Here is a 26,654-nt window from a genome sequence, read left to right on the forward strand (position 1 = left end):
CAGGAGGCAGCGTGCAAAGAGCAACAGACTCAACACCTTGCTGTCACCTCTCATATGAAATCATTCAAAGAAGTTTCAGGAGAAAAAAATTATTTATGTTTTAACTCTTGAATACAAATAAAGACTGTAAATCCGAAAATTAACTTAAGGCTTAAACACAAACGTAAGCCTCTTGGGTTTGTGTTTTCTCAGTCACACTAACTCAAAATTCTACCTGGTTTATTACAGTTTCTGTTTTTGTTATAGAGTGATCTGTGCATCATGACTATTTTTCCTCTTTCTCAACTGAAACTTCACTCCAAATTAGGGAACAACCCTACAGCAGAAAGCATATCTTAATCCTAACCTGTCCAGGGAAACGGAGGGAAAATGATAGTGAAATGGCAACGGAAGTGAAAGATAGGAAGGTAAGTGCACACGTGTGTGTACTGAGGGCAGCACAGCTGGAAATGAAGCAGCGGAGAGGAAACAGATAAAAGGCGAGAGCAGAAAAAAAAAAAAAGGAGGCGATAAATTGATTCACCTACTTTAGACCTCTACAGCTGAAGGCCTGTACAATGGGCGGAACTCAGTTTCTGAGGAAAGTGCTATTCCTCCCCTATCCAACTGTATTATGAGCTGCCATTCATGGACCCCCCCAAATTACCTCCAGCTACAGGAATAGGCATGTGATTCAAACTGGGCTAATCGGAACCTTTCTCAAGGGTTTTACATAGTTGAACTGGAAGTGTATGCATATGGACAGAGGGAAGTTATTTTCTCCCAGAAATGTGGTAAAGAAAAATAGTTGCCAGCTGATAGAAAACCCACACCACATGGAGAAAAACAATCTGCAGCAGGAGACAAGGAAGCCAACCAAGAAAGAGAAACAGAGGTGTGGGTAAGAGAGAAAGCTCTGCAGAGGTCTCAGCTTTACTACATCTGCAACTGCCCCAGGCTGACTTGGTCAGCCCTTTCCCACAATCTGTGAACCATGCTAGTGTTTTCCAATGCAGCTCCTCTATTCCTCAGGGTAGTTCAAATTAGCTTTCTCTGCATGAACAGAAGTCTAGAATAAAATGTCCAAAGTCATCACAAAATTAATCAATTTTTTTGTTTTGTACAGAAATTGATTTTTGTCTGCCTAACCACAGTGATATTCATAGAAGTACTATAGTAAATAACTCAGAAAGTCAAACTTTCAAGGAAACTACCAAGAAATATTAAAAGACAAACCCATGCTAAAATCAAGGAGTAAAGAACGTTAATAATAAGACCAAATTTCAATTTCTTGTCATGCTAAACATGCTGTGTAGTCATCATCAATCTTAATTTAAAGGCAATATACAGAGATTCTAGAAGTAACTATCCTGGATAAAGCAACTAGGATTTTAATTATTTTAAAGGCTAATGATGGAGAATTGAAAACAAATGGGTCTTCATTTCCCCTAAAGTCAGATTACAGGCAATGCATCTAGCATCACAATAATTATTTAATACTACTTTGGAAGAACTAGTCAGTGCAGTTACCCAAAAGAATGAATTAGGGAAAAAGTGAGGAGGTATCAATTACCTTTGCGTATAGATGACATGACCATGTACCTAGACAACTGAAGAGATTCTACAGGATTATATGATACAATATGATTTAACAAGGTAGTGACTCAAAATAATATATAAAAAAATCAATAGCTTTTCTTTAAATATAGAAGTTCCCATTCTAAATAGCAACGGAAAATAAAAATATTAACTGCCTGTCCTTAGAAACCTGCAAAGCACTACTGAAGGGAATAAGCAGGATCGCTTGGTATTTTCCCAGGAAGATTTAAACAGATCAGTGGACACAATTATACTCAGAAACTGGCTAAGATATGTGTAAAAATTAATACATAATTAAGTGATTAAGTGAAACTCGCTTAGTTGTTCCGACTCTGTGACTCCACGGGCTGCAGCCCGCTAGGCTCCTCGGTCCACGGGATTCTCCGGGTAAGAACACTGGAGTAGGTTGCCATTTGCTTCTCCAGGATCTTCCCGCCCTGGGTTTCCTGCATCCGAGCCACCAGGAGAGTCCAATATATAATAAAGGCAGCATTTAAATCATCAAAAATGTCACAGGTTGAATTACTGGTCCAATTCTTCACTTCTCCGACACTGGAACTCTTACCCCGGCCGCCAGAGGCAATGTGCACATCTGATCTTGACCTTTGGGCCCTGTCAAGCAACCAGCTTTGGCTTTAGGTAAAAGCACACGGTCAGAAAAGACCACATGCTCGTGATGAAGCCAAGAACTGATGCGGCCGCTTGCTCTCCAGGGTTTTTGCCATCACCAAGGGAATATGTTCCAGTCTGTCGCTGGTTCCAAGGGCAGGTGAGATGTAGTGAGCACAGTTGCCCTGGCCAAGCTATATGAAATGGCAGTGCTCCAGCCTTCCGATCCATCAACCAAACCAAATTTGTCTTAAGCCATTGTATTTTATCATTATTAGTTCTCAATAACCTATGTGGTATACAGGAAAAAGGCATATTATTCAGTCTATAGCACTGAAGCACCGGTTAATCAATTTTAGGGAAGTCATGAGTTATATTCCAATTTTAGTACCTGTATCAAAAGTATTTTATGTAAATCAAAGATTTAGATGGAAAAAATGAAGACCAAAACAATTTCTTTTACAAACAGATTTGAAATGCTGAAGAATTTTTGAAGCATGATACAAAACTAAAAGCCACGATATAAACGACTAATTAACTTGAAAAAATAAACTAGCAAAACCAAAATATACCAACAAATTCATTTTATCATGCACCAGAGAGAAAGGGTCAATTTTTTAAATAAGCCAATAGGAAGCTTTATAAATCAGTAAGAAAAGAAAACAAAATAAAGAATGACAGGAAAAAGGTCTTATCATAAAATTGATAAAAATAAAGAATAAATTGATTAAAATATTTTAAATGCCATAAGTTTATATTAGTTTAAATTTGTACAAAAATTAACTTTTCACTCATTAGATTTGTAAAAATATTAAATATATAGGTAGGTATGTGTGGAATCAATCACACTAAAGCATTCTTGATAAATATTAATGTATTTTAGGGGTAGCAATTTGGCAGAACACACCAAAATTATAAATAAATATATAGTCACTAATGTAGTAATTCTACTTCTGGAAATTTTGTTAGATAAACTCACACATGCTTAGATAAGCATTCTGTATTATTGTTTATAATAGAAACAACTTTGAAAATGCCTTATTTGTACAGCAAATAGCTCGTTAGATAAATTACCCTATATGTAAGTTATAAACAAGTATATATAAAGTTATATACAATTATGAGGTTATTCTATACGTACAGACAGGCAATGCCAAAGAATGCTCAAACTACCACACAATTGCACTCATCTCACATGCTAGTAAAGTAATGCTCAAAATTCTCCAAGCCAGGCTTCAGCAATATGTGAAACTGTGAACTTCCAGATGTTCAAGCTGGTTTTAGAAAAGGCAGAGGAATGAGAGATCAAATTGCCATCATCCGCTGGATCATCAAAAAAGCAAGAGAGTTTCAGAAAAACATCTATTTCTGCTTTATTGACTATGCCAAAGCCTTTGACTGGGTGGATCACAATAAACTGAGGAAAATTCTGAAAGAGATGGGAATACCAGACCACCTGACCTGCCTCTTGAGAAACCTGTATGCAGGTCAGGAAGCAACAGTTAGAAGTGGACAGACTGGTTCCAAATAAGAAAAGGAGTACGTCAAGGCTGTATATTGTCACCTGCTTATTTAACTTATATGCAGAGTACATCATGAGAAACGCTGGGCTGGAAGAAGCACAAGCTGGAATCAAGATTGCTGGGAGAAATATCAATAACCTCAGATATGCAGATGACACCACCCTTATGGCAGAAAGTGAAGAAGAACTAAAGAGCCTCTTGATGAAAGTGAAAGAGGAGAGTGAAAAAGTTGGCTTAAAGCTCAACGTTCAGAAAACTAAGATCATGGCATCTGGTCCCATCACATTATGGGAAATAGATGGGGAAACAGTGGAAACAGTGTCAGACTTTATTTTGGGGGGCTCCAAATTCACTGCTGATGGTGATTGCAGCCATGAAATTAAAAGACGCTTACTCCTTGGAAGGAAGGTTATGACCAACCTAGATAGTATATTTAAAAGCAGACACAAAACTTTGCCAACAAAGGTCTGTCTAGTCAAGGCTATGGTTTTTCCAGTAGTCATGTATGGACGTGAGAGTTAGACTATAAAGAAAGCTGAGTGCCGAAGAATTGATGCTTTTGAACTGTGGTGTTGGAGAAGACTCTTGAGAGTCCCTTGGACTGCAAGGAGATCTAACCAGTCCATCCTAAAGGAGATCAGTCCTGGGTGTTCATTGGAAGGACTGATGTTGAAGCTGAAGGTCCAATACTTTGGCCACCTGATGCAAAGAGCTGACTCATTGGAAAAGACCCTGATTCTGGGAAGGATTGAGGGCAGGAGGAGAAGGGGATGACAGAGGATGAGATGGCTGGATGGCATCATCGACTTGATGGACATGGGTTTGGGTGGACTCCGGGAGTTGGTGATGGACAGGGAGGCCTGGTGTGCTGCAGTTCATGAGGTCAGAAAGAGTCAGACAGACTGAGTGACTGAACTGAACTGATCTATATGTACCGATAAGAAAAATTCTTCAAAGTGTACTGTTATGTCAAAATGTATAGACTATTTTAAATAATGTATTTCCATAAGAAAAGAAAGAAGGGACACAGGAAGGAAGGAATTGTGTGTATATAAGGTTTCTGGAAGTTACTCAAGTACAGGCAGAAAAGAAAATCAGGTTCTCGGAAAAAAAAAAAAATGCAACTGAAAACCCTTAGCTCTTTTGCATTGCTGGGAGAGTCTTTACCATCTGGGCCATCAGAGAAGCCCCTTAGGCGGGTGGCCACCCTCAACTAAGAGAGGCAGTAAGTCTGCCATTCCTGTGCTTGCTATGCTGTGCTTAGTTGTTCAGTCATGTCCAACTCTTTGCGACCCCACAGACTGTAGCCCACCAGGCTCCTCTGTCCATGGGATTCTCCAGGCAAGAATACTGGAGTGGGTTGCCATGCCCTCCTCCAGGGGATCTTCCCAGCCCAGGGATTGAACCTAGTTCTTCCACATTGTGGGCAGATTCTTTACCATCTGAGCCACTGGGGAAGCCCAAGAATACTGGAGTGGGCAGCCTATCCCTTCTCCAGAAGAACTTCCCGACCCAGGAATCGACCTGGGGTCTCCTGCATTGCAAGTGGATTCTTCACCAACTGAGCTACCAGGGAAGCCCTTGCCATTCCTAACATAATGCTATAATAGGAGACTCATTTTTCCTGTTAAATGCTAAAGTAAATAACAGAATGTTTCATATTCAAAAGACTACATTTCCTCTCCTCCTAAGGAAGATGTTGGAGAAGGAAATGGCCACCCACTCCAGTGTTCTTGCCTGGAGAATCCCATGGACAGAGGAGCTTCGTGGGCTACAGTCCATGGGGTCGCACAGAGTCAGACAGGACTGAGTGACTAACAGTTAAAGACAATGTCACCCAGACAGACAGTACATGTATCAACGAAAGACTAAAGAAAGTCTTGTGTTTTCTCTGTTCTTACTCTGCCAATTAATAATATGTAGGTTTCCAGCAAGATAAAATTCATCAAATTTCAACATCTCTTGAGTCAGTTCTTTATGGGTCTTCACTATTGTGCTTGTTAGAACACTAATGATGATCTAATTTTAACGTAAGATACTTAAAAGAAATTCAAATTATTATGTGATTATTTACTCTTAGGTTTTACATGCTAATGGATGCAAAGTTGACCGCATATTATCACTTTATTTCTCATCAGCATAACTAAAAGAGGGATTGAAATGATTTAAAATGTCTCATGAAATACAAGTAAAATTGTTTTTGCTCTTTCCTGAATATTCTTTTGAGTAAGTTGACATTTACTAACAGTAATAACTATAACTGAAGTCATTGAATCAGAACAAAGTTGTTTTCCTTTTATATTTTCAGAGGTGTGTTCTAACACACGTATCTGCAAACAGCGACCAAGTTTACATTTTTTTTAATGCTAAGCCATAGCCTTGCCTAACTCAATGAAACTTATAAGCCATGCTGTGTAGACATGTCAAGACAGATCGGTCATGGTGGAGAGTTCTGACAAAATGTGGTCCACTGGAGAAGGGAATGGCAAACCACTTCAGTATTCTTGCCTTGAGAACCTCATGAACAGTATGAAAGGCAAACATATGACACTGAAAGATGAACTCCCCAGGTCGGTAGGTGCCCAATATGCTACTAGAGATCAGTGGAGAAATAACTCCAGAAAGAATGAAGAGAAGGAGCCAAAGCAAAAACAACACCCAGTTGTGGATGTGACTGGTGATGAAAGTAAAGTCTGATGCTGTAAGAACAATATTGCATAGGAACCTGGAATGTTAGGTCCATGAATCAAGGCAAATTGGAAGTGGTCAAACAGGAGATGGCAAGAGTGAACATCGACATTTTAGGAATCAGTGAACTAAAATTGAACGGAATGGGAAAATTTAATTCAGATGACCATTATATCTACTACTGTGGGCAAGAATCTCTTAGAAGAAATGGAGTAGCCCTCATAGTCAACAAGAGTCCAAAATGCAGTATTTGGATGCAATCTCAAAAACGACAGAATGATCTCTATTCGTTTCCAAGGCAAACCATTCAATATCACAGTGATCCAAGTCTGTACCCCAACCACTAACACCGAAGAAGCTGAAGCTGACTGGTTCTATGATGACCTACAAACCTTAGAGAACTAACACCAAAAATAGATGTCTTTTCATCATAGGGGACTGGAATGCAAAAGTAGGAAGTCAAGGGACACAAGGAGTCAAAGGTCAGTTTGGCCTTGGAGTACAGAAGGAGGCAGGGCAAAGGCTAACAGGGTTTTGTCAAAAGAAAGCACTGGTCATAGCAAACACCCTCTTCCAACAACACAAGAGACAAGTCTACACATGAACATCACCAGATGGTCAATACTGAAATCAGACTGATTATATTATTCCCAGCCAAAGATGTAGAAGCTCTATACAGTCAGCAAAAACAAGCCTGGGAGCTGACTGTGGCTCAGATCATGAACTCCTTATAGCACAATTCAGACTTAAATTGAAGACAGTAGGGAAAACCACTATTCTATTCAGGTATGACCTAAATCAAATCCCTTAGGATTACGCAGTAGAAGTGACAAATAGATTCAAGGGATTAGATTTGATAGACAGAGTGCCTGAAGAACTATGGACAGAGGTTCCAGACATTATTCAGGAGGCGGTGATCAAGACCACCCCCAAGGAAAAGAAATGCAAAAAGGCAAAATGGTTGTCTAAGCAGTCGTTACAAATAGTGGAGAAAAGAAGAGAAGCTAAAGGCAAAGGAAAAAAGGAAAGATATACATACCCATTTGAATGCAGAGTTCCAAAGGATAGCAAGGAGAGATAAGAAAGCCTTCCTCAGCGATCAATGCAAAGAAATAGAGGAAAACAATAGAATGGGAAAGACTAGGGATCTCTTCAAGAAAATCAGAGATACCAAGGGAACATTTCAAGCAAAGATGGGCACAATAAAGGACAGTAATGGTATGGACCTAACAGAAGTAGAAGATACTAAGAAGAGGTGGCAAGAATACACAGAAGAACTATACAAAAAGATCTTAATGACCCAGATAACAACGAATGTGTGATCACTCACCTAGAGCCAGACATCCTGGAATGTGAAGTTAAGTGGGCCTCAGGAAGCATCACTACAAACAAAGCCGCTAGAGATAATGGAATTCCTGTTGAGCTATTTCAAATCCTAAGATGAGACTGTGAAAATGCTGCACTCAATATGCCAGCAAATCTGGAATACTCAGCAGTGGCCACAGGACTGGAAAAGGTCAGTTTTCATTCCAATCCCAAAGAAAGGCAATGCCAAAGAATGATCAAACTACCTCACAATGCACTCATCTCACACGCTAGCAAATTAATGCTCAAAATTCTCCAAGTGAGGCTCCAACAGTATGGGAACCAATAACTTCCAGATGTTCAAGCTGGATTTAGAAAAGGCAGAGGAACCAGAGATCAAATTGCCAAAATCCACTGGATCATTGAAAAGGCAAGCGAGTTCCAGAAAAAATATCTACTTCTACTTTATTGGCTTTGCCAAAGCCTTTGACTTTGGGGATCACAACAAACTGGAAAATTCTTGAAGAGATGGGGATACCAGACCACCTTACCTCCTCCTAAGAAACCTGTCTGCAGGTCAAGAAGCAACAGTTAGAACTGGACATGGAACAACGGATTGGTTCCAAATAGGGAAAGGAGAACATCAAGGCTGTATGTTGTCACCCTGCTTATTTAACTTATATGCAGAGTACATCATGAGAAACGCTGGGCTGGATGAAGCACAAGCTAGAATCAAGATTGCTAGGAGAAATATCAATAACCTCAGATATGCAGATGACACCAACGTTATGGCAGAAAGCGAAAAAGAACTAGGAGCCTCTTGAAGAAAGTGAAAGAGGAGAGCATGGTTAAAACTCAACATTCAAAAAACAAAGATCATGGCATCTGGTCCCATCACTTCATGGCAAATAAATGAGAAAAACCTGGCAACAGTGACAGATTTTATTTTCTTGGGCTCCAAAACCAAGGCAGATAGTGACTGCACCCATGAAATTAAAAGACTCTTGCTCCTTGGAAGAAAAGCTATGACCAACCTAGACAGCATATTAAAAAGCAGAGACATTACTTTGCTGACAAAGGTCCGTCTAGTCAAAGCTATGGTTTTTCCAGTAGTCATGTACAAATATGAGAGCTGGACCATAAACAAAGCTGAGCGCTGAAGAATTAACGCTTTTGAACTGTGGTGTTGGAGAAGACTCTTGAGAGTCACTTGGACAGCAAGGAGTTCAACTCAGTCAATCCCAAAGGAAATTAGTCCTGAATATTCTTTGGAAGGACTGATGCTGAAGCTGAAACTCCAATACTTTGGCCACCTGATGTGAAGAACTGACTCACTGGAAAAGATCCTGATTTTTTCAATCAAGGTCTTTGGAAAGACCCTTGGAAAGATTGAAGGCGGGAGGAGAAGGGGACAACAGAGGATGAGATGGTTGGATGGCATCACTGACTCGACTGACATCAGTTTGAGCAAGCTCTGGGAGCTGGTGATGGACCTGGAAGCTTGGCGTGCTTCAGTCCGTGGGGTTGCAAAAAGTCGGACACAACTGAGTAACTTAACTAGAGTCAGGGAGACCAAAATCCAGAGGCTCTGAGAGAAAAGAAGTTGATATTTGGCATCTGCATGTCCAAGTACCAAGTCTTAGCAATTAATAAGCCATTTAATGAATTTTCAACGATAATTTAAGAGTAACCTTTTTGTCTTTAATACATATATCAGTATCTAACTTTGAGGGAAGGCAAAACACTCTGTATAATTATGAAAGGTACTTTGAAGAATAAGAAAAATTATTATAAATGCATAATGAGCTCATTTTCTGGTGAGGGGGAAAGATGAGAATTAGGGAAGGTCAGATAACGCTTGCTGGGTATTAAAGAATGTGTAGAAGAGTGGAAAATAAATTACAGTTAACTATTTTTTAAAACTTTTTATTTTTCTATTGGGGTATAGCCAACTAACAAACAATGTTGTGATAGTGCCAGGTGAACCACGAAGGAAGAGTTAAGTATTTTGATGAAGACTCCAAGGTAGATGGATCTTGGTATACCCAGGAGGTAAAGAGATAACAAAATGGCTGCTAATACAATGGTTCTCAAAGTTTTGTCCAGGAACTTCTATGGGTGCTAAAATTCTTGCAGGAATCAGATAGGTCAGTAATATTTTAATAGCATGTCATTTACCTTTTCATTCTCATTAGCTTGCAATTGACAATGGTGTTTACCAGGGGCCACATGATATGTAATATTGTGAGTGTGAGTGATGTGGTATATATACACCAAATCTGCGTGAGGCATTCCTCTGTCAATAGACACTTCCATTGCCTCCATATCTTGGCTATTGTAAATAGTTCTGCTATGAACATCGGGATGCATGTGTCTTTTTAAAAATAAATTTAGTTACTTAGTTATTTACTATTTATTTGTTTTTGGCTGCTCTGGGTCTTCGGTGCTTTGCACAGACTTTCTCTGGTTGCAGCGTGCAGGCTTCTCATCGTGGTGGCTCCTCTCGTGGAACACAGGCTCGAGGCATGCAGGCTTCGGTGGTTACAGCACCCAGGATCAGTGGCTGCCACTCATGAACTCTGGAGTCTAGGCTCTGTCCTTGTGGCAGATGGGCTCAGTTGCTCCATGGCATGTAGAATCTTCCTGGACCAGGGATCAAACTTCGTACTGGCAGGTGGATTCTTATTCACTGTGCCACATGGGAAGTCTGCATGTATGTTTTTGAGTTAGAGTTTTCTCCAAACATATGCCTGGGAGCAAGATTGCTGGATCTTAAGGTAAGTTTATTTTTAGGTTTGTTAAGGAATCTCCATACTGTTTTCTGTATTGGCTACACCAATTTACATTCTCACCAACAGTTTGGGAAGATTCATTTTCTCTGCACCGTCTCCAATATGTATTATTTGTAGACTTTTTAATAATGGCCATTATGACTGGTGTGGGGGTTTCCCAGGGGCTCAGATGGTAAAAAATCTGCCTGAAATGCAGCGGACCTGGCTTCGATCCCTGGGTCAGGAAGATCCCCTGGAAAAGGAAATGGCAACCCACTCCAGTATTCTTGCCTGGAGAACTCCATGGACAGAGGAGCCTGGCGGGCTACCGTCCATGGGGTCACAAAGAGCTGGACATGACTGAGCGACTAACACTATGAGTGGTGTGCGGTGATAACTCATTCTAGTTTTGTTTGCATCTCTCTAATAATTAGCACTATCGAGCATGTTTTCACGGACCTATTGGCCATCTGTGTGTCTTCTTATGAGAAATGTCTACTTAGGTATTCTGTGCATTGTTTGAATGGTTTGGCTTTTTGAGACTAAGCTATATGAATTGTCTGTATATTTTGGAAACTAAGTCCTTGTCAGTAGCAACATTTGCAAATGTTTTCTTTCAGTCTGTAGGGTGTCTTTTCAATTTGTCTAGGTTTCCTTTGCCATGCAAAAAGGTTTTAATTAAGTCCCATTTATTTTTGTTTGTTATTTCCATTACTCTAGGAGATAGATCAGAAACCTGTTGTTGCAGTTTATGTCAAACAGTGTTCTGCCCATGATTTTCTCTCAGGGTTTTATACTACCCGGTCTTACATTTAGGTCTTTAATCCATCCTAAGTTTATTTTTGTGTACAGTGTTAGAGCATGTTCTAATTTCATCCTTTTACATGCAGCTGTCCAGGTTTCTGAGCACCACTTACTGAAGAAACTGTGTTTTCACAATTACATATTCTTGCCTCCTTTTTCATAGATCAATTGACCATAAGTGTGTGGATTTATCTGTGGACCTTCTGTCCTGTCCCGCTGATCTATGTGGCTATTTTTGAGCCACTACTGTTCTCTTTTGATTACTGTATCTTTGTAGTACAGTCTAAAGTCTCAGCTCTGTTCTTCCTTCTCAAGGTTGCTGTGGTTATTCAAGGTCTTTGTGTTTCCACACAAATTCTAACATTGTTTGCTCTCATCCACAAGAAAGAATGAAATAATTGAAATAATGCCATTTGCAGCAACATGGATGGACCTAGAGATGATCGATTGTATTAAGTGAAGAAAGAGAAAGAGAGCTATCATATGGTATCACTTATATGCAGAATCTAACAGATGATATAAATGAGCTTATTTACAAAACAGAAGTATAAAAAACAAACTTATGGTTATCAAACAGGATAGCAGAGGGGTAGGAAGATAGATACATTAGGAGCTTGATTAATGTATACTCAGTACTATATATGAAACAGATTTAAAAAAAAAAGCAAGCACCTGTATAGCACAAGTGACTATATTAAGTATCTTGTAATAACCTACAATGAAAAAGCATCTGAAGAAGATATATATATATATGAATGTATATATGTATATATAAAATATTTAATTAACTATACTTCAATTTTAAAAATGGTTTTAAAAAAAGAAAAAATATGAGAATCCAGCAATTTTTTGTCATGTCAGATATTAAAGGTATTTGAAGAAAAGTAAAACAATGTCTTTTTTGTACTATTGTTCTCTTGCAAAATTTATTTTTCATAAAAATATCATCTATGTAATATATTAACTTAATATTGGTCTTAAATGAATTTCTAAATAAATGTTTTTAAATTTTTAGCAGGTTTACTTTTCTAGAATTGTAAACATAGAGATAAATCACACAATAAAACTTTCAGGGGTTTTCAATAATTTTAGGTCTGTATAGGACCTTTAGTTTGACTGTTGTGCTAAATCAAGACCACAGTAGATAAACTTTGAGCTACGAAGCTAGAAAGAGGGGTGGGGTCTCATCATGATAGGTCGTGCAGGCCATGAGATAATATACTGAGTGAAGAACAGGGATACAGAGGCTCCAAGTAGAGCTGGAGCCAAGAACACATGAGAAATGAACAGACTCTTCAGTTTGTTAAAGGAAAAAAGACATGCATTCATAGATATTATAGGAAAAGACAGACATACATGTTATAGGAAAGTAATTAGAAGTAATTAGTGAAAGGCAGGAAGTTGGGGTATTGGTGCCCACATTTTTACTATTAATACACATGTGGTAGGTGGCGCCAAGTGAGAGAAATCACTGGGGAAGGACAGTTTAGATAGGTTGGCATTTCTCCTCTTTCTGTATTGTGTCCTCTTGCTTTTTTGTATGCTTGGCGATTTTTATTATTAGAGGTCAGGCACTGTGAATTTTAACTTATTGGGTACTGGATTTTTGTAATCCCAGAAGGTTCTGACCAACCTAGATAGCATATTTAAAAGCAGAGACATTACTTTGCCAACAAAGGTCCGTCTAGTCAAGGCTATGGTTTTTCCAGTGGTCATGTATGGATGTGAGAGTTTGACGGTGAAGAAAGCTGAGCACCGAAGAATTGATGCTTTTGAACTGTGGTGTTGGAAAAGACTCTTGAGAGTCCCTTGGACTGCAAGAAGATCCAACCAGTCCATCCTAAAGGAGATCAGTCCTGAGTGTTCATTGGAAGGACTGATGTTGAAGCTGAAACTCCAATACTTTAGCCACCTGATGCGAAGAACTGACTCATCAGAGAAGACCCTGATGCTGGGAAAGATTGAAGGCTATAGGAGAAGGGGACAACAGAGGATGAGATGGCTAGATGGCATCACCATCTCGATGGACATGTGTTTGGGTAAACTCCAGGAGTTGGTGATGGACAGGGAGGCCTGGCGTGCTGCGATTCATGGGGTCGCAAAGAGTTGGACACGACTGAGCGACTGAACTGAACTGATATCTTATTGAGTTTTCTGTGGAAGGCACGTTAGTCACTGACACAATGTTTGCTCCTTTAAAGTCTTGCTTTTAAGACTTTTAAAGCAAAGTTAGATCTGTTTTCTAGGGATTTTTTTCCCCCACTACTGGAGCCTCTTGATGAAGGTGAAAGAGGAGAGTGAAAAGGTTGGCTTAAAACTCAACATTCAAGAAAACTAAGAACATGGCATCTGGTCCCAACACTTCATGGCAAATAGATGGGGAACAATGGAAACAGAGACAGACTTTATTTTCTTGGGCTCCAAAATCACTGCAGATGATGACTGCAGCCATGAAATTAAAAGACATTTGTTCCTTGGAAGAAAAGCTATGACAAATGTAGACAGCATATCAAAAAGTAGAGACACTACTTTGCCGACAAAGGTCCATATAGTCAAAGGCTATGGTTTTTCCAGTAGTCATGTATGGATGTGAGAGTTGGACCATAAAGAAAGCTGAGCACTAAAGAATTGATACTTTTGAACTGTGGTGTTGGAGACGACTCTTGAGAGTCCCTTGGATGGCAAGGAAATCAAACCACTCAATCCTAAAGGAAATAAATCCTGAATATTCATCGGATGGACTGATTCTGAAGCTCCAATACTTTGGCCACCTGACGGGAAGAGCCAGCTCATTAGAAAAGACCCTGATGTTGGGAAAGATTGAAGGCAGGAAGAGAAGGGGCCGACAGAGGATGAGATGGTTGGGTGGCATCACCGACTCAATGGACATGAGTTTGAGTAAGCTCCAGGAGATAGTGAAGGACAGGGAAGTCTGGCGTGCTTCAGTCCATGCAGTCACAGACAGTCACACATGACCGAGCAACTAAACAACAACAACAACTGGAGCAAGATGCTTCTGAGTCCTCTATCCCACACGCTGTTAATCATAAGGTTTTTCAGTGTGGCTGGTGAGAATGGACACTATTCCCAGCCCTGTGTGGTTTGCAGGCATGGTCCTCTCTGATTCTGCTGGTTGATTCTTTCTCTAGCCTGCACCAGTTACTTCTAAGGAAGGTGCAGATCAGTTCTTAACTGAATACTCAAGGGGAATGGCCTGCAGAGCTCCATGCTTTCACTCTACAGAATGCTCCTTTCTGGTATTCTGACCTGTGAATTCTAACCTCCTTGATTTCTCCATACTCGCAGCTTCATCTCCTTAATTCAAGGAGTCTGCTTGGCTCTGTCTTCCCTGTATTGTCACCTGGAAACTCTCTCAGTGAAATAAACTGACATAATCAGAGGGCTCATCTTGAGTCACATCTTTCAAGGATGACTGTCCTTCATTACCTGACATCCAACGACGTGAAAACCATTGTTTCATATGTTTTGTCCATTTTTTTTTATTTCAGCAAGAGACAGTAAGTCAGAAGCCTATTACTTATCTTGACCCATTATCCTTTACCTCTTTAATCTTAGAACAACCCTTGAATTGAGTATTATTACCTCTATTTTACACATGAGAAAATTGGAGCACAAAGTCAATAACTTGGCTCACTCAAGTTCACTGAGCTTTGGTATCACCAAAGTTGATTTTTAAGCATTTTTTTCAAAGTTCTTAAACATAGCCATTATGATATACTGCCTATAAAGGAAGTGAGAGATAGCTGGATGAATATTTAACACCGACTATGTTTTATAAAACCACTACAATATTGTAAAGTAATTAGACTCCAATTAAAATAAATAATTTTTTTTAAAAATCACCTTTCTAAATTGGTTTAGAAATAGTCTTTCCTTAAAAGGCTAATGAATGAACTAAGTGATTCTTGAAAGCTATATACAGCAACAAGCTTAAGGACTGAAGTTTTCTTACATCCTCAGGTCAACCACCAAGATGAAGTTCTCATTCCCTCTACAGTAAAGACAAATATCAACCTATTCTCAAACAGCAAGCTCTGAGTCACTTCCTCTATCTGAAATGATCTATCTGTAAGTTCTCTTTTACATTAAAGAAATATGTTGGACTTCCCAGATCACGCTAGTGATGAAGAACCTGCCTGCCAATGCAGGTAGATTCTGGAGACAAGGTTGGGTCAGGAAGGTGTCATGAGGAGGGCATGACAACCCACTCCAGCGTTCTTGCCTGGAGAATCCCATGCACAGAGGAGCCTGGCAGGCTACAGCCCATAGGGTCACAAGAGTCAGACAGGACTGAAGCAACTTCACAGGCACACACAAAGAAATGTATTAGAAGTGATTAAATAAACCTGTTTCCTTGTAGCTTCTACCCAATCAAAGCAATATATAAAAATAATAAACTCCAGAACTCATGACAGTCAGCAGCCATATACATAAACATTCTTTCCCAGCAGGACACTGGAACAAAGACCCAACAGACTTTCCTTTACGTGTCCTAAAATGTTCTATTCTTTTCATCTTAGAATGTAACCAAATCTTCCTAAAACCTTCGAAAACCACATTTACTGTGAGGGCATGCAACATGACAAATAGTTCAGGAATGAGATGTTGTGATTAATTTAATGTTATATACAATTTAGCTATTATTTGCAATTGAATATAGGTTACCAATTTTCTATGAGTAAAAACTTATAAAGGGTATTAAACAGTAAGCTTATATTGAGTACCACATAATCAATCTGAATCAACAAATCAAATAAACAACAGTCTATTCAGTTTTTATTCCAGGTAAGTCTCCATACTAGAATGGAGTTCACATTTTCCTTATGCATGTCAATGATTCCTTTTCAGTTTGGAATATACAAGATGTGAATGATGGAAGTGGATTACACTATCCCTACTAGAAACCTTGAAGTTAATTCTTGCCTGGTAAGACTTGGTTAAGACCCTGGGCTTCACAGCCAACCTGCCTGCTTTGATTCTGAGCTATTTCACTTCAGAAGAATCCAGAGCTATGTGGCCTTGGCAAGTTTCTCAACATTTCCATACCTCAGATTCCTCAACTGTGAAACAGAAATAGTAGTACTAACTCACAAGATTGTAATAAAATTTAAATGAGTTAAAAGATATGAAACAGAACACTATCAGGCACATAGCAAATGCTCAACAAGTGCTAATTAACATTGCTTTTATTATCATCAAAATATGGTGTTCAATGAAATCAGTTCCAGGCACATCCATTTTACTGGTTATTTGGACCTTGTCTAATTAGAATATTATGCCAGTATATAATTGTTTCTATATTCCCAGTTATAGGCAAGAATGAGGGAACAGATAAACCCTGTTCTTATCTAAGAAGGAAACCGCTTGGGATTGTCTCAATACAGTCATTACAAAACCTGTGCTATAGTCAAGCAATAAAGAACACAAATCCACTTTATGAATGGTCAAAATAAATCAAACACTGTTTTAGTAATTTGTCTGAGTCACCCACGGGACAAATAATTTCACTCTATCTACATAGTAAGTAGTAAGGAGCAAGTCAGTAAGTTCTATGACAGAGCTGCTGTAATATTAAAACACGCAGATGTCCAGAAGAGTTTTATCTGTAACTGCGAGAGCTTTTTTGTAAGTCAATTACCAATTTCAGGCAAATCATTGAGTGTACAGTGGATTCTGGAAATTCTTTGAATCTATTCTGCCTTATCCACTGTGAAAGAGGAGAGGAGTAAAAAATATGACTTCTTGTAAAATTTTACCCAATTTCCAGGTCAAGTGTCCTGTAATATACCTAAAACATAAAGTCCCACAAGATTCCAACTAGAAAAAAAAACAAGTGGAACCACAAGAAGGAAGTGGCTTGCAATTATTTAAAGGAGCAATGAATGCACAGGTATTAGAAGCCTCACCTTCAAATGTCTAATTGCTAAAAACGAGGAGAAACTATTAACATATGGTATGAATTCGGTAGTGAAAAGTTCATGGAAAAAATGCCTCCACTGACATGACTTGGGGTCTGACTGCTTCCGCCAGCTGCAGACGGCCTGCACCCACTGAATGCCACTGACATCACCGCAGGTGCGTGCAATGTGGGGTCATGAAATCAAGTTCATGAAAGTATCCAGCTTCCTTGGAAAAAAAAAAAATGGCAGTTTATTCTCTCCTAGTTTGAGCATGAGTAAAACAAGGAGTCATTGGAAAAGACCCTGATGCTGGGAAAGACTGAAGGCGGGAGGAGAAGGGGACGACAGAGGATGAGATGGGTGGATGGCATCACCGACTCAATGGACATGAGTTTGGGTAAACTCCAGGAGTTGGTGATGGACAGGGAGGCCTGCCGTGCTGCGGTCCATGGGGTCGCAAAGAGTGGGACACGATTGGGCGACTGAACTGAACTGGAAACAAGGACTGTAAAGTCCATTCCGGTGAGTGATCCATTTGGGTTTGTTTATTTGGTCATTTGAATACACCAGTCTAAGGACCGTCACTCCTGAGAATATCCGTTCTCATTTATCTGTATTTCCCTTAATTGACTAGATGAGAACCTTTAAAAATCTGAATAATGCTTGTGAGTAAATTATAATATCTTAATTAAATGTTGATATTCCCCAATGCATTAGAGACTGCCCCTTTTTGAACCCCCACTTATGGAAAAATCTGCTCATCTGAAAACCTGTTAAAGCTTCCTACTTAGAGATAAAGCACTGTTTCACACTTTGGTGGCTCATTCCTTACATATATTTTAAAAGATGAATATGTAAAACCTATATTTTAACAGGCCCTTTCATCAAAAAATGTTCATTCAATAAATTCCCCCGGTAAATATTAAAAAATAAAATAACCATAGTCTGCTAAGTTTCTAAAGGCAGATTTTTGCTACATATAATCTAAAAGGCATAGTCAAATTAGATTTATCCCTCCTTTAATCTATAAGATTACAATCATTTCATTTATTTTAGTTAAAGTGAGAATACCAAAAGCACCTACAGTCACTATTATGGATAGTGCTGACTTATTCTACACTTAAAAGGGAGATATAAAGCAGCCTTACTTTATAACCATCTTTGTCATATTGTCACGCCCAGAACTCCCCCCAAATTCCCCCAAAAGTATTAATTTCCTTCTTAGTTCATCAAATATGTAATAACTGGTACCAAGTGGCTATCAGTAAACCTTTAAAGCTCACACATTCAATCATGAATCATTCGCTGATTTCCTTAAGCTCTCTATGACTGGCTATGGTTCATTTTAAGATACCTAATTGCACCTACTGGCCTTGATTTTTAAACCAACCTCTCCCATCGGAATCTTTAAACAGCTGACTAGCTCCCTCTAGCATCCTTTTGTATACTACACCCACAGGTCACAGTCAGAGGTTAGGGGCCTGCTGTGGGTTACTCTCACTCTCTTGGCTAAGCTTATTAGGTGGCTCATCAAGATCTTCCACTGATCCAAACCCAAGGAGGCACAGTTCCCAAAGGTAGTGGTGAGACACTAACACGAAGAACATCCACCCATTCAGAGCACTAAATGATAGGAATCAACAGTCAAACATAATTGTATAAATAACCTCAAAATCTATAAATGACTTTCCCAAGGGAAGAAAGCAAAAGAAAAAAGTTGAGTGTCACACCTATTTTTACTTAGCAGTTTATCCTTTTTACCTGGAATATGTCTGCTGTCTGCATAAGCTGCATCTTTCATAAAACAAATGCAGTCAGATTTTCACATTCAAAATCAAATGTGAAGAACAAAAATAACCCTCAAAGAGCCAGGTGCCAAAACTCGTTCCCACAGTGGGCAAAAGGGACATACAGTATAAGCACTTCATTTCACTATAAAATATGTATATACTTTTATATATAGATAGATGGATTTGAATTTTGAGACTCCTTTCCCCCCCAAAAAAACTATTTTGATCTCATCCCAACTTGCCTTTTTATGATTGAAGTACCACTTGTAGATGATATGTATTTTCCAAATAACATCAAGCCATGTTTTTAACATTAAATTTTTAAAGTTTGCTACCTTGGCCAAAAATCGATTTTAAAATTACATATAATTTGCTGCCAGTGTTTTTACTACTCAGCAGAAGGCTAGGATCATTTCCAAAATGGAACGCCCTGTGTCACTACATATGATAACAAATGTTAGATTTAAGTTGCACATTCTGTATTTCTTCATGATAGGCGTTTCAGTAAAAACAAAAAAAAAATCTGAACACTCTACCTTGGCTGTCTAGTTGTCCCCAAATATACAGGGTAAATACGCACAATTCCCCTCTCTGGCTATATAAATTAAAGGCTGGAAGTGGATACAATAGAACTTCACATTTGGAAATGGCCTTAGTGACAGGTTAGTTCAATTGTCATTTTGCCCAAGATGCTATGTTGGTACAAGAACCAAAATGAAAGGCCGTGTCCCTTGACCCTCTGTTCTAGGTCTCCATTACACTATATTGCCAGTTATCCTCTGTCCCCAATGTGACATGAACAAGTTGCTTCATTTTAAACTGTATTGTCATTGAATAAACCACTTTAATGTCTTTTTTCTGCCCATCCTCCCCTTCCCCTATTAATTAAAAAAAGACTTATGTTCTAAATTTGGGGTACAGCATAGAGCTAGCTGAGGTCATATATCAAATCCTACCCCTACTGTGAATAGGGAGCACTTGGGCACTGAGTCAGTTAAAATAAACAGGCTACTAAACCATAAAGGCCTATTTCTTTTCCATGGTATTAGAAAAGATGAACAGATTTCAGCGAACTCAGTCTTATAAAAGAAGGTGTGAGCTGAACTTGACATTCTATGATAGTAACAGATGACAAGACAAAATGTGAAAATCACATTCTTGAACTAAACTGTCTAAGAAAAACCCACGGGAAGAAAATGTACTGATGTAAGCTTGGTTGACTTTCAGTATATTACATTTTGTAAAAATTAAAAAAGTATTAAAATCTTCCTAGACTAGCTGGTATATTCTAACCTGATAGATTTTTCTTTAATTAGATGCTATCATGCCAAGTCCCTTTGAATCAGTATTTATTTTTACCAATAACATCTAAAAAGTACGGAGTTAAATAACTATGGAGAGGCATGTTCCTATCTATCTATCCACTATCTACCGAATATGATGTAGATATATTCATTCAATCATCAGAATAACCCCCTATGAGACAAATACTGTTAGTATCTCTGTTTTAAAGACATGTGCATCAAGGCTCACATAGACCATCTTGTCTGTTACTGACTTAATCATTAACTTGCAAGTAAAAGACCTGGGGTTAGAATTCATTCAGACAATCTGGCACCATAATATGAGCTCTTTTTTAAAAAAAATTTTTTACATGATTTACAATGTTATGTTAGTTTTTCACAAAGTGATTCAATTTTATATGCATATATATATGTATATATATTCTTTTTCAGGTTATTTTTCATTATAAAATATTATAAGATACTGAATACAGTTCCCTGTGCTATACAGTAGTTCCTTGTTGTTTATCTATTTTATACATAGCAGTGTGTATCTGTTAATCTTAGACTCCTAATTTATCCCTCCCCTTCTTTTTCCCCTTTGGTAACCATAAATCTATTTCCTATGTCTATGAGTCTCTTTCTATTGCATAAATAAGTTCATTTGTATCATATTTTTAGATTCCACATATAAGTCATACCATATGATACTTGTCATTGTCTTATATACTTCATTTAGTAATAATCATCTCTAGGTCCATCCGTGTTGCTGCAAATGACATTATTTCATTCTTTTTTATGGCTGTATAATCAGAACATGTGCTCTTAACCACTATAGTATACCACAATAAAAATGAGCTGATAAATGATTATATTCACAGATATTTAAAATAAATTGTGATGCAATGTAACATAAAAGAGGACAATCTCAATTTTAAATAAATGTGCTAAAGCCTCAGAAAGCTCCTAAAGGAGCATAATGAAAAAAATCTTTCTCTTTTGACACTGAACAAATTTAACTAATTGATTCAAATGTCCAATGTCTCTTTTTGCAGTCCGGAAATAATTTCAATTGGTCATTTACCAAATACTCTAAAGAGGTACATTTTGAGTAGTATTCTGAAGTAAGTCAGGCCTTAAAAATAAATTTACGTAAAATAATTGATTAATCCAACTTAAGAGAAAATAATTATACCACTGAAAAAGTGCGTTGAAATTTTCTTCTGTGAATAACCTGAAATAGCATGAAAAAGAAAAAGTAACTTTAGCTCTGTCCCTTTTAACCTGACTCTAAAGATTAAAAAGTTATTATTGAAACCAACTCTATTCTTCTTTAAAAAGGAAGAAGAGACTCAAAAGAAAACCCAGCTGTACAGAGGGATGGACTTGGATGGCTGTTCTCTGTGGATTTCTCAGGGGTAGTAACAGACAATATACCTCACTCATATAGGCTCATCTGTAAGCATTTCTTGAAAAACGCTAGATTTGGACAACCTGACCAAGCAAGACTGAATAGAGAAACCCACAGTCAAGGTGGAGCTCTCAGGAGAAGCTGAAGAGCCTGAGGACTAGTGAGTCTTGTGTGGTGGTCAGAGTTCTTGGCCCTTGTGTAGTCTGAACGGCCAGCACCCTTGGGATTCCAAAGCATGGAATCTTGCTGCAGGCTAAAAGCCTTAATGAATCAGTTATGCAGCATGTGCTATTGACTGGTATAAAACTGTTATAGTGCAGAATTAAAGGATATAGTTAGAGTACCTTATTCAAGGAGGCTGATCAGATAATGCTGTCACCATCCTTCCATTAGCAAATAAAATAATGCATGTTGATTATTTAAGCAAGTGAAAACAAAAACAGGAAAAGGTCCCAACATCTGACATTTTTAAATCTGTAAAATACAATTTTTTAACTCTGAAATGTGTCACCACTAATTACTGCTAAGATTATACGCAGTATAAAGCTAATCCAAGCAAACTCTGAACTTTTAGGTAGATTCAGATAAATCTGAGAAAGGTAAATAAATACTAAAGAGACATATTGCAAGAAAAATGTAGTATTACACTCACAATTCATAGTATTTGTCATAGAATAGCCTTTTGAAATCTAGAATCTTTCTTCTTTCTTTAAGAAAGAGACAACATAATCAATTTTTGCTCTATCAGGTTTTTTATATGTGCATCATTCAGAGCATCACATGTTTTTATTTTACCATTAAATTGGTTTCAAATAAACTTCCTCACTAGAAATGTGTGCCATTATTTAAAAAAATAATGAACATGTTCACATAAATACTTAACACCTGAAAACCTATGAAAGTTGTTGATGAAAGTTATTGATTATGAACTATATTCTACCTTATGTTTCATGATAAAAGTGCTTGCAGTGTTAAGGAGTTCTAGAATCATTAGAATTTCCTCTACAACAAGAACACTATTCTAGAGACAAAATGACTTTTTAGAGTGTAGAGATTAACTGAGGATTCTTTGTTAGCAATTTAGCTTCTTCTGACTAATGAACACCTCTAATCAAATGACAACAGTCTTTGAGTTTTAGTTAATATCAACAATGTACCTCCTTTGCATCATGATAATGATTATATAGAGAAAGGCCTGCTCCCCAAAACTGGATCCAATGATATACAAAAATCAACAACTGTATACAGAAATGTTAACATTAAAAAGTGTTCTACCTGAAATGTATAAGGAGGGGAATTTATTGAGTGTCTTCCATAGTACTACTTCGGGTAGTGTCTCACCCCTCTTCTTAGCTCTAAGAGATGTTCCTTTTTGCTTCTTAAAAACAAAACAAAACAAAAAAACAGAATGCACTCTTTCTCTGTAATAGGCTTTCACCAGCATATTAACAAATCTCTCCTGCTTGAAGTAACTAAAAATTTCAAAGATTTATACTCTCAAAAATCAGACAGGAAAGAGATAACATGAACACCCCTAAACAACTTAGTCCCACCTAGTGGGGAGGGAACATAGGTTTTTAAACCTTAAATTGTAGAAAGGAAAAGTATGGGGGTCCCACCAATTGTCAAGTTCAGCAAGAATTAAAGCATTGTAATTGCAGTTGTCAGCATAGAAAGCTTCTCTTAGAAGCTTCATTCCAACTATAACTTAGTGTGCCTGCTAGCAAAAAAATTTATGATACAAGCTTCATGCATGATTGATACCATTACTGTTTATTTTAAGATGGTCCACCAATCAAATAAAGCATTCTCAGTGTATGTATTGCAACCAGAATGGGAAACACTATATAAATGCCTTTTTTGAAGAAGATGTGATGGATTATTTTTCCCATTAGTGTTCCCTACCAAAAAGAAGCATCTAATAAAAGTGAATCAGGCAGAAATCCACGTCAGAAAATATCCTATCATCCTGTGTTCTTTATAGTATGCTGAATTAACTAGCAGCTAGCCTTATGATTTTTTTAAAATAAGACATTATTATTACACATATATAAGCATATAAACCCAACTAATGATATGTTCAAATGCTTAAAAAAACCTATGTGGGAATAATGCAAACTCTGAAACATAATCTACTTTAAATCTTAGAAACTCTTCTTCGTATCAGATATGATACGCCTCTTATCTTTCATAAATTTTTGCAGTGTGTAATAAATACAGATGAACTTAAATAATCTCAAAATGGGGGCAAAAAAGCTATTTTTTCCATGAACCATTTTTAAACATATATCTTGAAGAAAGACAATGATGGAAATTCTAAAATAAAATCTTGGTTAGCAAAATCATAACTTTTTCTCACATAACAATATCTGCTTGAACTGAATGAGACATTCAAACTATGAACAAATACAAGCCCATTTATGTTTAGGCTCAAAAGGAAACCTAAAATAAGTATCAATAAGCTGATGTTATTCCAATAATCTCTGAAAGCAAATCTAAGACTCTTCCAAAACAGGTAGCCATGAACCCAGGCTCTCCGTTCCTTTTCAGAGTGAGCAAGATAAAAACTAGCCGGTACTTTCAACCACCTCCCCAACACCCCCCCTCACCACCAGCACTACCAACCTGAAACAATAGGCCCTTCTCTTTATAATCTTATAAACAGCAGCTTGCCCCTTTCATTCCTCTAGTCTATGAATGACTTTTCATTTCCACATTAAATTATCTCTTAAGTGTTAGAAACAAAAATCCATCTGTGGCACGCAATTCCAAAAGTTCAAACTGGCAACCAAGGAAAATGTGGACTTACAATTCCTTTCCTCTTTTTATTCAGAAAAACAAAGTGGTATTTTTCAAAGGATTTTGCTTTGAATTGGGGTTTTGGTGTAATATGATCAGACTTGATATCTGCAAAGTCAGCTTCTGATGAGGGCTCTTACTTTTTCAAATACTTTGTTTCTCTACCAACCATCACGACATGCAGTCCTAAGAACAGTTCATACAAATGCAGAATTATATTCAGAATATGCCCTTACATGTACCATTTATTATGCACACTTTGTATATGAATCTGTTCTATGAAACATGGTCAAATACTGTGCAACAGGTTCTGCTGTTGTGTAAACACACACTCCCAACAAAATGACAATAAGCTTGAAAGAGCCAAAAATATAGGGGGGGGGGGAATCACATTAGTCTTCTGAGACTTAATCATAATTCTTTTGAGGTGACAGAATATCTAACCAAAAAGAGTATACTTTGTCTTTACAAAGGCAACAAGCCCTTCTTATCTGTACTCAGCCCTGTAGGTGAGAAACTGGCTAAAAACCAGGTGTGTGCAAGGTCCCACTGATGTACTGCAGTTACTGACTTTAGTGCTGAGTTGATGACAGCAAGGGCACTTTGGCAGAGCTCTGACAAGTCGTTATCCTTAAGTTCCCTTTTGCTTTGTGTCTGTTGGTTCCCAAAGCTATCCACGTAAAACAAAGGGCAATCTAAATTCTTTCTGTTTTGCCAGGAGAGCGTGAAATCCAATTAAAGACACACCTCAGAACTACTACACCGGGTCACATTTATTTTCTCTTGGCGGGGGAGGGGAAGAGAAGACCCTTTAAAATGAGGCGGCTTTCATGCCCTCTGTGCAGCCAGATCCAGTTACAGTGTATTAAGTTATGTCTAAATGAGAAAAAGATTCTGTCTAGGCAAGTGTTTTATCACCAAGTCATGTCATTAAACTGATCAAGGATTCCCACGCTCTCTTCTAGACTCTTTGATTTTTTTAACCTCCTTTGTTAGGCACAAAACACACGGAGAAAGATTTCAGGAACAATACCAAGGCAGCAAGCACATGATGCCAAGCAGTGAAATCTGTGTTCCCCGAGCAGAAGCAGCTTATTTATCACCAACTCACACTGCTTTTATTCGACTACACGTTTGCTCTAGGTAGGCGTTCGCCTCCTTCCTTGGTAAAAAAAGAATGGACTGGCCACAACCGTGTCTTTGAGCGCGCAGCCCCGCGCTTTGTGCTGCCGGGGATAACGGATTCTGTCTCAGGCGCATCCATCACCTAAGACGCAGGGAAACTCAACACGGGTCCCGGCGGCTGGAAGGGGAACAATGTCTGCAGACCCCGGCGGCCGGGGGCTACCGGGATCCAGGGAGTGGACGAAACGGTCCGGGGAGCAGCCCCGGCGAAGGGGAAGGAAGAAAGCCCGGGCGCTCTTACCTCCACATTGAAATACTGCTCAGTTCCGCACACGGTAGCACATAAAATCCAAAGCAAGGTTTGCAAGTAAAATATCCCCGAATGGTGCACGAAATCCAGCCGTCTCCCAGTGCTGGAGGTGAGTACGCTCATAGTGAACTGTGCCTCCGCGGATGGCCGGAATCCCCCCGGGCTTCTCGTCTCTCCCGCCCTCCTGGTTTCCTCTCAGAAGTCCTCGGTGGGCGAGGAGCCTGCAGGTTCACCGGACGCCGGGCAGGGGAGGGGACCGCGGCCCCCGCGCCTGGCAGCCCCGGAGAAGCCGCGGCGGAGGCAGCTCAGCAGCAGCTCGCCCTCACCATCCTCGGGGGCCCGTGGCGCCCAGGTTCCCCCGCGGGGCCGCCTCTCGGCTCCGAGTCGCCGCCGCCGCCTCCAGCCCGAGCGTCCGCCGCCCCCGCCGCCGCCGCCGCCTCCCGCTGCGGGCAGGGCCTCGCCGCTCCGGCTCCCTCGGCTGCGCCGTCCCTCTCCCCGCGCCCTCCGAACGCGCGGCCGGAATCTACATAGCTCCGCCTTCCCGGGGTCCGCCCCACTCCCGGGCTCGGGGCGCGCGCGCGCGCACACACACAGACACACACACAGACACAACCGGACACGCACACACACACAGACACATACACATATCTGTACACGAACACACAGACACATGCATACACACATCTGCACACGAACACACACAGACACACACATCTGCACACGAACACACACACATA

The 26,654-nt window shown here is 39.1% G+C and overlaps 1 protein-coding gene across 1 annotated transcript in view; it reads right to left on the bottom strand.

Annotated features, from left to right (window-relative positions):
- Nucleotides 1-26,432, bottom strand: part of MMP16 (matrix metallopeptidase 16) — a 351,178-nt gene extending 324,746 nt beyond the window's left edge. The window contains exon 1 of the mRNA XM_081496834.1: nt 25,909-26,432. Coding sequence (XP_081352960.1) covers nt 25,909-26,040 — 132 coding nt within the window. The 5' untranslated portion in view covers nt 26,041-26,432. The remainder of the gene's footprint in view (nt 1-25,908) is intronic.
- Nucleotides 26,433-26,654: the final 222 nt, after the last annotated feature.

The sequence above is a fragment of the Giraffa tippelskirchi genome, chromosome 6 (genome assembly GCF_054371585.1).
Source record: "Giraffa tippelskirchi isolate mGirTip1 chromosome 6, T2T-mGirTip1v1.2.pri, whole genome shotgun sequence".
Classification (NCBI taxonomy): Eukaryota; Metazoa; Chordata; class Mammalia; order Artiodactyla; family Giraffidae; genus Giraffa; species Giraffa tippelskirchi.